The 13,133-nt window shown below is 45.8% G+C and overlaps 1 protein-coding gene and 1 pseudogene across 9 annotated transcripts in view; one reads left to right on the plus strand and one right to left on the minus strand.

The window, feature by feature from the left end:
* Nucleotides 1-8,328, plus strand: part of Pigv (phosphatidylinositol glycan anchor biosynthesis class V) — a 12,144-nt gene extending 3,816 nt beyond the window's left edge. For 3 of the 9 annotated variants that reach the window (XM_008836830.2, XM_008836831.3, XM_008836832.3), the window contains exons 3-4: nt 3,149-4,270; nt 7,619-8,328. In XM_008836830.2, the coding sequence (XP_008835052.1) occupies nt 3,149-4,270; nt 7,619-7,900 (1,404 nt within the window). In that variant the 3' untranslated portion in view covers nt 7,901-8,328. The remainder of the gene's footprint in view (nt 1-3,148; nt 4,271-7,618) is intronic. The other 6 variants (XM_008836834.2, XM_029565243.1, XM_029565244.1 and 3 more) reach the window with 3 other exon arrangements.
* Nucleotides 8,329-11,354: 3,026 nt separating this feature from the next.
* Nucleotides 11,355-11,475, minus strand: LOC115071017 (annotated as a pseudogene).
* Nucleotides 11,476-13,133: the final 1,658 nt, after the last annotated feature.

Raw genomic sequence — 13,133 nt, forward strand, 5'->3', positions numbered from 1 at the left:
ATATATTATAAGATTTAATGCCTAGCATAGTACCTAGCATGGTATCTAGTGCTTGATAGCTTCTCCGTTTATGATCACAAATGAACATAGGTCAACACCTTAGAGATATTATAATAACATAGTTATGTACACCTCTTTATCACCAATATTCACCTTTTCTTTCTTCACGTTAGATGAAGCACTTCGGGGTCTGCTGGCTTTTGGGTTTATTGTGTCTTTAACTTGGGGCTAGGCTGTTATCTGGGGTAGTCACTCCTGTCCCATTTGTTTTCACTGTTTAAAGTGGCCTGATAATGAAACTGACCAAAGAGAGAATGAACCTTTAAAATGAGCTATGCTCTTGTTGCTTGCTAGACTGGAGAGACCTCTTCGGTGCTGGGTCAGAATGGGCATCACCTGAGTTACTGGCAGAACCAAAGGGCAGTGTGCAAGTCAGCCTCTGGGCTAGGAAACCAGGACAGCTGGGTTCTCATTCAGTGGGTGATTTTGGAAACAGCATATTTCCCCAAGTTCCTACAGTTCACCCACCAAAATTATACTAAGTACTTATTTCAAAACTGGCCTAAGTGGTGAGTGAAAAGGTTACGTTTTCCCACAAGTAGCTGACAGTATAATGGGGCAAAAAGACATTTCACAGTAAATGCCACTTCATTATCGTTCTTCCACCACCCCTGCCAGCTCTAAGCTGCACCCTTACCCTCTGTTGGTGCTGTCATCTCTGTGAGTGATAGTTCTTCCTTGAAGGTTTTAGCTCCTGGTTCACTGGCACTCTTTCTAGCACTACTTCTGGTGATGTCCTGTGGTTTCAACATTAATAAAGATGATATGTTCAGTGCCCTGGTCTCTCAGGTCCTTGCCCTATTCCTTTCAGTGACTTGACCTCACCACTGTAATAAGTAGAACTTTAGGTCCCTAACTCCTTCCCAAGGACCTCCAACTTAAGCATCTCATTCTCTGACCCCTGTCTCCTATCTTTGCAGCCACTGGTATTGCCCCAGATCTGATTCTGTTTCCCTCTCTGGCTTTATACTCCACTGACCCTACCACTGTTTCACTGGCCTCTACCACCTCTTGGCTCCAGCACACCACTCTGTGCATCTGTGTTCCATCATGAAAATCATCCCATGTTTACACACAATTCTCTTGCTTCCTTTCCCTATGGGTTTTTTTTTTTTTTTTCCCCAGCTGTCCTGGAACTCTCTATGTAGACCAGGCTGGCCTTGAACTCACAGAGATCCACCTGCCTCTGCCTCCCAAGTGCTGGGATTAAAGGTGTGCGCCACCATGCCCAGCTCCTTATGTTTTATTCACAAGACAAAAGTTCAGTCTTTGTTATAAAATCATCTGCCTCCTCCATGAGTTCAAGGCCAGCCTGGTCTACATAGTGAGTTCCAGGACAGCTGGGGCTACAGGGAAACCCTGTCTCAAAAAGACCAAAAACTAAAGAAATCTTTTGTAAAAATTCCATTTATTGTTTTTTATTTTATGTGTATAAATGTGTTGCCTGCATATTATAAGTGCATCCATATTGTGCAATGCCTGCAGAGGTCAGAAGAGAATGTCAGATCCCCTGGAACTGGAGTTACAGTTGTTAGCTGCCATGTGGGTACTGGGAATTGAACTCGGGTCCTTTGCAAGAGCAGTCAGTGCTCTTAACTGCTGAACCATCACTCCAGCCTATAATAAAAAAAGTCTTTAAAAATCCAATGCCTAGGCTCTGCCCAACCCCATTTAAGTAATTAAATCTGGGGAAGAAACCCAGGGTTCATCAGTATTTTTTTTTTAAGCTACTGTATAATTTTAGTGTACAGCCTAATTTTAGAGTTAGAACTTACTTGACATGTTTTTTCTTTCCACAAATCTTTAACAACTTGTCCCCAGTATTTTCAATTAGCAGTTCTCATTCCTGAATAAAAACTTGAGAAAATCAAAGGCATCACTACCTCCCTCTGCCTACCTACATGTGTCCTGGTGTGAAGGTGGGATGAACTGTCTCCTTACCCAAGCCTGGCTCTCCCACCTGTTTAGTAGATGCTGTCCCCTGTTCTGGCCTTTTTACTTTACATTGCCGTACCTACTACCCACCCCATGTTTTTGCTCCCCTTCACAGTAAAATGCCAACATCATTGCCTACACGTACCATCTCCCATTTCCTGTTCGGTAGAAGGTGTCTTCTCTACTGCATCCTCCTGAAATAGCTCTAGTGAAAGTTGCCAGTGACCTTTATGCTGTTTGAAGCCAGTGGTCAGTTTCAGGCCCTATCTCTCTGGACCCATTATCACCATTTACCAGTTTCTCAGTCCTCTTTTTCATTTTTTTTTTTTTTTTTTTTTTTTTTTGGTCTTTTGAGACAGGTAGCCCCAGCTGTCCTGGAACTCACTATGTAGACCAGGCTGGCCTTGAACTCACAGAGATCTGCCTGCTTCTGCCTCCCGAGTGCTGGGATTAAAGGCATGCACCACCATACCCAGCTCCTTGTTCTTTTAAAAAAAAATTATTATTTTAATTTTATGAGTATGAGTGTGTTGCCTGCATGTCTGTCAGTGCCCCCATGTCATGCAATGCCTCAGAGGTCAGAGGAGGGTTTCAGATTCTCCTGGAACTGGAGTTTAGGATGGTTCTTAGCTGCCATATGGGTACTGGGAGTCGAACCGGGGTCCTCTGCAAGAGCAGTCTGTTGTCTTAACCGCTGAGCCATTTCTCCAGCCCCCTTTCACTTGTTCTAAGACACTGTTCTCTCCTGGGTTTCCCCCTCCCTCACTGACTGTTCCTTCTTTAGTTCTTATGCTGGAGCCTTACCTCCTTTCTAGACCCTACTGGTTGATGGGCTCCATCCTCAGCTCTCATCTCCACCTGTGCTTCTCCACAGGCAGTCCCCTTGGTCTCACACCTGGGAATACTGCCCTTATACGTCCATCTCCACATCTCCAATTTATATGAATCCTGATCTCACTTCCCATCTGTAGATGCACACATCTCCTGCTTGGTTGACTCTTGCAGCAGTGTCCAACTTAAGACTTAACTAGTCAGAAGCCTAGCTCCTTATTTAAGCTCCCATAACCCCAACAGGTCTGTACTTCCCACTTTACTATGTGGTAATTCTTTTCTAGTTACTTAACCAAAATCCTGGTTCTCCTTTACCCCACAGGCACTCTTCAATGCCATCATCCCTGATCACCATGCAGATGCCTTTTCTCCTCCCCGCCTGGCCCCCTCGGGCTCTGTGGATCGGCTTGTGGAAGGTCTTCTGGGTGGTCTCTCTCGGTGGGATGCTGAACACTTCCTATTCATTGCCGAGCATGGCTACCTCTATGAGCACAATTTTGCCTTCTTCCCTGGCTTCCCCTGGGCCCTCCTGGTGGGGACTGAGCTGTTGAGACCCTTGCAGGGCCTACTGAGCCGGCGAAGTTGCCTACTGATCTCAGTAGCATTTCTCAACTCCCTGTTCTCCATGCTGGCGGCAGTTGCCCTCCATGACTTGGGTTGTCTGGTTTTGCATTGTCCCCGCCAGGCCTTTTATGCAGCACTGCTCTTCTGCCTCAGCCCTGCCAATGTTTTCCTGGCAGCCGGTTACTCAGAAGCTTTGTTTGCCTTCCTGACATTCAGCGCCATGGGGCAGCTGGAGAGGGGCCGAGGCTGGGCTAGCGGGCTCCTCTTTACTCTTGCCACTGGGGTACGTTCCAATGGGCTTGTCAACGTCGGCTTCCTCCTGCATTCTCAGTGCCGAGAATTTCTTTCCTCTCTTGTGGTGCTGAACCCCCTGAAACAGCTCATCAAGCTGATGACCTCATTCTGCCTGTCACTGCTCACAGTCAGCCTTCCCTTTGCTGTTTTTCAGTATTATGCCTATACCCAGTTTTGTCTGCCAGGCTCAGCCCACTCCATTCCTGAGACCTTAAAGCAGTTCGCTGTGGACAGAGGGTACCGGATTGCAAAAGGAAATGAACCACCATGGTGCTCCTGGGATCTTCCTCTGATATACAGCTATATCCAGGATGTCTACTGGAATGTTGGATTTCTGAGGTACTTTGAGCTCAGGCAGGTGCCCAATTTTCTCCTGGCTATACCAGTGGCCATACTAGTTGTGTGGGCAGCCTGGACATATGTGACTGCCCACCCTTGGTTCTGCCTTACACTTGGACTGCAAAGGAGCAAGGACAGTAAGATCCTGGAGAAACCCCATCCTGGCTTCCTCAGTCCACAGGTGTTTGTGTACCTGGTTCACGCTACAGTGCTGCTGCTGTTTGGTGGTCTGTGCATGCATGTTCAGGTGAGGTGGAGTCCTGCCTGGAATAAATATGGGAATACAGGCAAAACCCCAGCTAGGGGAGAAAACTAGCTTTTCCCATTTGGGGGACCCATACCTACTTTCTCCAAGAGCTATTTGGATAATCAGATACGGTTGGACACACCTGTAATTCTAAGAATTAGGAGGAGGAAGAGGCAGGGGGATCTTGAGTTGAAAGCTAGCCTTGACTACAAAGCAAGTTCCAGACTATCTTGAGCTAAATAGCTGTATCTTGTCACAAAACCATATGGGTTTTTTTTGCTTTGTTTTGTTTTGGTTTTGGTTTTGTTTTATTTTGAGATGAGGTCTCATTATGTAGCCCTGGGGGCCTGAAACTCATGTAGACTAGGCTGATTTTCAATTCACAGATATCCACCTGTCTCTCCCTTCCAAGTGCTGGGATTAAAAGCATGTGCCACCAAACCTGACTGTTTGGGAGTTTTCCTTGTGCCAGAATCTGAATTAGACCTCTGAGGATGGGATACAAGTAAGATAAAATGTATTGCCATAGTGAGTCTCATGGTATAAGCAGGGAGACATATTAGGTAAAATCAGGGCTAGGGATGTAACTCTTTTGGTAGAGTGCTTGCCTAGCATACATGAAGTTCTGGGTTCAACCCTAGCACTGCATAAAACTGCCTGTAATCCTAGCCCTCGGGAGGTAGAGGAGAGGGATCAGAAGATCATCAAGGTCATCCTTGGCTACATAGCAAGTTTGAAACTAACCTGAGCTACATGAGTCCCTGCCTCAAAAAAAAAATTAAAATTACAGTTATTGCTATTATGAAATTAAAAAAAAAAAATCTAGCCAGATATGGTGGTGCAGGCCTGCAATCCCAGCACTTGGGAGGCAGAGGCAGGAAGAGTATTGCAAGTTCTAGGCCTGCCAGAGCTACATAACGAGACCCTGTTTCAAGAAACCAAATAAATGTTCAGGTAAAATACTGCAGCTATATTGATAATATAGCTTGGTGATAGAGCATGTGCCTAATACGTGAAAGGCCATAAAAGGAAGTGGGGGGGGGGATGGTGGCTTAGCAGGTAAAGGTGCATGCTACCAGGTCGGATGACCTGAGTTCAGTCCCTGGAATCCACCTGATAGAAGGAGCGAACTGACTGTACACATACACACACACACACACACACACACACACACACACACACACTAAATGTGAAAAGAAAACTATTATGGAAGCAAAAAATAGCTAACTCACTAAAGGAGGAAGATATATTTAACTGGTCATGAAGATTAAAACATTTTTCCATGAGCCAGGCTTTAATCCCAGCATTTAGGAGGCAGAGGCAGGTGGATCTCTGTGAGTTCAAGGCCAGCCTGGGAGTTCCAGGCCAGCTGGGTCTACAGGGAGACCCTGTCTCAAAAAGACCAAAAAAAATTATTTTTTCCGTAGAAGCAAATGGGGGTAGGGAGATGGCTGAGTTGGTAAAGTGCTTACAGCTCAAGCATGAGGACCTGAGGTCAGATCTTCAGCTTACTTAGCACCCATGTAAATCAACATCTGTGATCCCAGTGCTGGAGAGGATCACTGGGGTTTGCTGCCAGCTGGTCTAGCCAATCATCAAACTCCGGGTTCAGTGACTGTCTCAAAAAATAAGATATATGGGCTGGGCGTGGTGGCACATGCTTTTAATCCCAGCACTTGGGAGGCAGAGGCAGGTGGATCTTTGTGAGTTCAAGGCCAGCCTGGTCTACACAGTGAGTTCCAGGACACCTGAGGCTACAAGGAGACCCTGTCTCAAAAAGACAAAAAAATACACAAAAGACAAAGTGAGGATATATATTATATAAGAGATATATGGCTCAGTGGTTAAGAGAACCTGAGTTTGCTCCCAGCACCAATGTCAGACAGTTCATGGCCATCTATAAGTCCAATACCAGGGAATCTGACTTTCTTCTGGTCTTCACAGATACCTGAATATGTGGTATATTGTACATGGTGCACATACATACACTTAGGCACACACACAAACACATACATAGAAGTAAAATCTTTTTAAAAGTGGGGGCCTGGACCAGTCTGTTCTACATAGTAAGTTCCAGGCCAGCTGGGGCTACAGGGAGACCCTGTCTCAAAAAGGCCAAAAAAAGGGGGGGTGCCTGGAGAGATGACTGGTTAAGAGCTCTGGCTGCTCTTGCAGGGGACATACATTTGATTACAAGCACCCACTTGGTGGCTAACAATGTGGGTAACTCCAGTTCCTTGGAATCCTTTGCCCTCTTCTGGCCTCTGTGGGCATTGCATACACAGTGCACTTACATGTAGGTAAAACAATCATAAAATTTAAATAAATTGGGGGCATTTGAGGAAGAACCCAAAATAACCTCTTGCTTGCATGTACATGTACACACACATGGACTCACACACAAAGGCTGCAGCAGAAGTTAGCATGGTGGCACATGCCTGTAATTTTAACACTTGAGATGTAGAGATAGGACGATCAGGAGTTCAAAGCCAGCCTCATATTCATAAGAGAGTTCAAGTCCAACCTGAGCTACACAAAACCTTTATTCTCAAACAAAAAGAAGCATAGGAGAACATTCTAGGTGGGGTGGGGGGGGTTCTAGGTAGAGACATGAAGATTATGAGATGTAGAAATAAATAATGTCAGTTCCTTAGGGACCGTACCCTACTGCACAGATCTGCCCATGTTGCCTCTTAGAGTACCTGGAGCTCAGGCAGGAGACATTTGTACAGTGTTTGGGTGGTGGTGGCAATACAAAAGGATAAGGAGGGGTGGATCTTATGTCCCAACTTTTCACACTTGGCTGTGGCACCCAGTTTCAACATTCCCCAAGGAAATCTTGTTCCCATGCCTACCTGTCTGCCTCTTGGACACTAACAATTTGTGAAGTTCTCTGAGCTATATGGTAAAAGGAAACTGAAAACAGTCATCTGTGTGTGACTGAATCAGCTGGCAGACTGAGTGCCAGTCAAGCACAAGTTTCCAGGGTAGGTGAGGGTGCTTTGAAACTGAAGCCCTTTGAGATTGGAAAGGCTAAACCAGGATCTGCCTCTCCTTCCCCTGTGCCACACATCTCTGTGTGATAAGGGACCATCCTCAGGTTCCCAAGTTCCAAGTCACAGACAAGTTTAGGGTCTGTGGGCTAAAATTAGACCCATGGAATTTTAGTATTGTTTAGCCCATTATTGTGTCAATTAACCTGAGCTCTGTGTCTGGCTGATGGTACACTCATCGTTACTAGGCAAACCTGCAGTTTTGCTGAACTACATTTCCAGTGTGAGTTCCTAGTCATGGGGCCGCGATTCGCACAGCCACCTTATTGATGCTCCAATCTATGTGCTTTTCTAGGTTCTCACAAGGTTTTTGGGTTCCTCCACCCCTGTCGTGTACTGGTTTCCAGCTCACCTGCTTCAGGATCAGGAGCCGCTGTTGCGATCCCTAGAGTCAGTGCCTTGGAAGCCTCTCCCAGAAGACTCCCCACCAGGACAAAAGGCCCCCAGAAATTGTATCATGAAACTCTTATACAACTGGAAAACCTGTTCTCCTATCACACGGTACATCCTAGGCTATTTTCTGACTTATTGGCTCCTGGGACTACTCCTACATTGTAACTTCCTGCCTTGGACATGACCTGGAGTCTCAAGGGACAAGCTGGAAGCTGGTTTATCCCATAGTCTGTCAGCTACAACACTGGCTGGGACTGCCTGCACTGCCCTGAGAGCTCTCCATTAGGACCCCCACTCTCTCTTCTCCCTTCTCTTTGGAGGCTAGTTAGGAATGGAAGATGCATGGGGCACAAGAGCCCCTTTTTGCCCTGGCCTGGACAAGAGCAGAAACTGTTTTCACTGTTAAGTGGAGATAACTTATTCAAGGTCTAAAATATACCTGGTCAACTAATAGCAGACAGTCTGAAATCCACCTACTCCTGTGCAAAGTTGAACTAAAGTGTTTCTCCCAAGGCTCTAGCTGACAGCCTGGTGATGTCTACTCAAGATGGCAGGGCAGCATGGGGACAGCTGGAGAATGGAACCATCTCTAAATGGGACATTGTTTCTGAAGGCTTTTTTATGGATATGTGCATTTATTTATATGAAAAATCTTACAAAAATGAAAATTTAGCAGGCGTGGTGTCTGGTAGTCCCAGCACTTGGGAGACAGAGGCAGGCAGATCTCTGTGAGTTCAAGGCCAGCCTGGTCTATACAGTGAATTCCAGGACAGCTGGGGCCACAGGGAGACCCTGCTTCAAAAAAGACAAAAAAAAAAAATGTTTTTTATGTTATGTGTATGAGTGTTGTGCCTACATGTGTGTAAGTGCACTTGTATTATGCAGTGTCCACAGAGGACAGAAGAGGGCCTCAGATCCCCTGGAACTGGAGTTAGGATGGTTGTTAGCTGCCATGTGGCTACTGGATTTGAACCCAGGTCTTCTGCAAGAACAGCCAGTACTCTTAACCACTGAGCCATCCCTCCAGTCCCATGATGAAAAAATTTTTAAATGTTTTATTATTTTTATTTTATATGTATGTGTTTTGCCTGCATGTATATAAATGCACCATGTACATGCAATGCCCACAGAGGCCAGAAGAGGGTGTTATCCCCTGGAACTGGAGTTATAGATGGTTGTTAGCCACCATGTAGGTGCTAGGAGTAGAACCCAGGTCCTCTGGAAGAACAGCAAGTGTTCTTAACCACTGAGCCATCTCTCTGACCCCAAAGATTAAAACTTTAAAATTTTATTTATTTATTTGTGTGTACACACATGTGGCAGTGCCCCCAGAGGCCAGAAGAAAGCATTAGATCCCCTGAAACTGGAGTTATATAGGCAGTTGTGAACTACCCAATGTGGGTGCTAGGAACTGAACTTGGATCTTGTAAGAACATCAAGTGCTGTGAGCTATCTCTCCAGCAACTTTTTCTTTATTTTGTTTGGTTTGGTGGTTTTGTTTTTTTTTTTTTTTTCCTGTAGTCCCAGTTGGCCTGGAACTCGCTATGTAAATCAGACTGTCATTGATCTCACAGACATCTGCCTGCCTCTGTCTCCTGAGTGCTAGGATTAAAATCCCAGCAGAGGCAGGTGGATCTCTGTGAGTTCAAGGCCAGCCTGGTCTTCATAGTGAGTTCCAGGCCAGCTGGGGCCACAGGGAGACCCTGTCTGAAAAAGACCCCCCCCCCAAAAAAAAAAGCCAGTTACCAGCTGTGCGACCTTAGGCTAGTTTCAGAGCCTTCAGTACATCTCTGAACTAGGGGAGATAATCTTACTCTTAAATCTTGAGGGCTGCCTTAACAGAGTTGTCCTGGTTTGAACACCCCAGCTCGAAGGTGAAGAGAGGAAACTCTCCATTCCTCCTTTGAGCAGTTAGAAGTAACTCCTCCTCCACCTCTGGCAACTCTGAAGAGTAACCACCTAGGGAAAGTGATTACGTTTGGTGGGTAAGACACCTTGCTGGCCAGGTAACCCACGATGAGCTGTTTTCCTGCCATTCTCGGGAGCTCATGCCTGATGGGTAGGCATGAATCTGGAGCTAGCACTGCAGCATGGATGGGAACATTGTAGGTAGGTAAGCCCAAGGTTGTCTAAAATAGCATCTGCCCTGCTTCCTGGCTCCCTTGTGGGTTATAAACCTATCACCAATGTAGCATCACCAACCCTGTTGAGTGTGGTGGCTCCCACCCGTAATCCCAACACTCAGGAGGCTGAGGCAGATGAGTGTGAAGGTAACTTGGGCTACAGAATGAAACAAACAAAACAAAACAAAACAAAAACGGCCTTGCTGAGACATTTCGTGCATCCTTGAGCCAGGTAAATCTGGCTCTGTGTCGTCATCCCTCGCACTCCCCATTGAGCCAGATTCCAATAAGCAGCACTCTTCAAAACAGATGGGTAATCAGCAGCAACTTCTGGAAAGCTGAGAGTTGGAATTTGGACACACTCCCTCCGACCGTGACAGAAAGCTCAACTTGCCAGCTGAAGGGAAGCTCCTGGCCGAGGCCCAGCACCCTCCGTGGGAGCCTCCAGCCAGCCTGGCCAATGAGCATTCCCACCCATCACCACAGCGCTAACACAGCCAAGCATTTGGTCCAGAGTCAGATGCTTCTGAAAATGTACACATAGATCAGGGCAGCCCTCTGCCTTCTGCCAAGACACCAAGTGCCCTTCTTGGCAATAGATGGATCACCTCTGCCCTAGTGTCCCTCCAGCTGGCAGAAACAGTGCCTCTCTCTTCACCAGCAGCTGAGAATCCAAGGATTTCCACCCCATGTGTGGGAGGAGCTGGGGTCCCCTTTCAGCCCTTTATTGCCAAACTAGGAGCACTAGATCCCCTGGTCTCTGCTCCTCTTCGCCTTCTCTTAGGGGCTGGCCAGAATGGATTGTTCCCCTCCTGGAAGAGGGGGCTCCCATCCCCACTGAGTTTGCTTTCATTGTTTTGTTACGCCCAGAAGCCCTACACCTGAGGACCCCTGCAGGTAGCCACACCTGGAGAAGGGTATGGGATTCTCTCTGACCTTGGACAGAGGGCTAGTTGCAATTCTCTAAGGATCTAAGGAATGGGCTGACTTTATGGCCAGCAGCTGTCCTTTTGCCAGCCTATTAACAGCCTCTAATAGTTTTCGAGAGGGACATGGAGAGGGACATGAAGGGCCGGAGGCAGGAAGCTTCCTGTTTACCTTGAGGCCTAACAATGCCACAGCTGGGTTAGGTGTCCACAGTTTCAGAGAAGTCATTTCCTTCTCAGAGCCCGCTAAAACAAACCAGACCCTTGTTCTACCTGGGGGTTGGTGCCTTTTCGTTCTTTAATGAAGGTGGGAGGACAGGAAGTGTTTGACATGTCTTTACCAGTCCCTCTGAGGTGGGCTGGGGTGGTGGGGTAGGTTCTTGGACAGACCCTCTGGCCTTCGTCTAAAAATGTAAACTATGCAGGCTTAAAAGATGTTTAATTGATTCTCAGCTGTTAATGCCTACTTCGGACTAAGGAAGACTCATCTATGCCTCAGGGCTTCAGATGTCTATAGTGAGTCACTATCCAGTACACAGAAACATTAATTAGGAAAGTGGTAGTTCTTTTTTGTTTTGTTTTTATGTAGCCCTGTTTAAATCTAGGCCACGTGCTTATATAAGGCTGTAGGGCCAGCTTCAGCATGTACTCCCTCCTTTACGACCATCAAGACCAGTGTTGAGATCTGATGGGAAAGGGAACCAGAGAGCGGTAACATTTAGTGTGTGTGTACACATGCACACGTCATGGCCCACTCTGGGGAGCTGGTTCTCTCCTTCCACCATGTGAGCCTTAGGGATCAAACTTGGGTCATCATGCCGGTGGTAAGTTTCTTTATCTTCTAAACCATCTTACTGGCCCAGATGTGGTCAAGTCTGAGAAGTACCCTTAAGTTTCTTATTCTCTATCCTGCAACTTGAATTTTTTTATAATGAAGATGAATTAAAATTTTAACTGGGTCGGGTGTGGTGGCGCACGCCTTTAATTCCAGCACTTGGGAGGCAGAGACAGGCGGATCTCTGTGAGTTCAAGGTCAGCCTGGTCTACATAGTGAGTTCCAGGACAGCTGGGGCTACAGGGAGACCCTGTCTCAAAAAAAACAAAAAAAAAAAGAAAAAAAAATTTTTTTTTAACTGAAGACTGAGTTGTGGTGGTGCACACTTATACTATTACTTGTGTTTGTGAGGCTGAACATGAAGATTTTAAGTTTAAGACCAGCTTGGGCTACATGACATGACCCTATGTCAAAAAAAAAAGTTTTAATTATATATTTAGAAAACTGTAAATATGGTACAAAGCAAGTACTCTGAATTCCCATAAAGAACAGATTTCTCCCAGCTTGAAACACCTGAAAAGATTTGGTGGAAAAATAGTTGAGATAGAGTTTGTTTTATTTTTTGTGTTAATTTTTTTTGGGGGGGATCTCCCTGGAAACCTAGAACTCACTATGTAGACCAGGCTGGCCTTGAACTCACAGAGATCTACCTGCCTCTGCCTCCCAAGTGCTGAGATTAAAGCCATGTGCCACCAGCACTGGCTTTTTTGTGTTAATTTTTGTTTTTTAGGTTGACTTTTGTTTTTCAGATTTTTTTTTTTTTTTTTTTTTTTTTTTTTTTTTTTTTTTTTTTTTTTATCTTTTTGAGACAGGGTCTCCCTGTAGCTTCAGCTATCCTGGAACTCACTATGTAGACCAGGCTGGCCTTGAATTCAGAGAGATCCGCCCGCCTGCCTCTGCCTCCCGAGTGCTGGGATTAAAGGCTTACACCACCATGCCGGCAGAATTTTTTTTTAATGACCTTGAATTTTTTTTTTTTAATGGCTTCCTCAGCCTCCTGTTGACCTATACTTTAAACGATAGAATTTAAAGGTTAAAAGTAGTAGAGATGGGGGGCTGGAGAGATGGCTCAGTTGTTAAGAGCATGTACTGCTCTTCCAGAGTACCCAAGTTCAGTTCCAAACACCCATTTTGGGCACCTCACAACCATCTGTAACTCCGGCTCTAGGAGATCCAATGCCTTCTCGACTCCACAGAAACCTATATTCACACAGGCACATTCTAACACAAAGACATACACATAATTTAAAATAAAAAAATAAATAAATCTTGAGGCTGGAAAGATGGCTTAGTGATTAAGAGCACTTGCTGCCCTTCCAGAGGACTGGCATTTGGTTCCCAGCATCCCACATCAGGTAGCTCCCAATGGCCTGTAACTCCACTTCCAGGGGATCTGACATCCTCCTTTAGCCCCCATAGGTACCTATGTGTATGTGGCATATAGACACACAGAAGAATAAAATCTTCTAAAAAATGTAAAGCAAGCAAACAAGTGTGTGTGTGTGTGTGTGTGTGTGTGTGTGTGTATATATA

This window comes from Nannospalax galili, unplaced genomic scaffold (assembly GCF_000622305.1).
Source record: "Nannospalax galili isolate Female #2095 unplaced genomic scaffold, S.galili_v1.0 scaffold1258, whole genome shotgun sequence".
NCBI classification, from domain to species: domain Eukaryota; kingdom Metazoa; phylum Chordata; class Mammalia; order Rodentia; family Spalacidae; genus Nannospalax; species Nannospalax galili.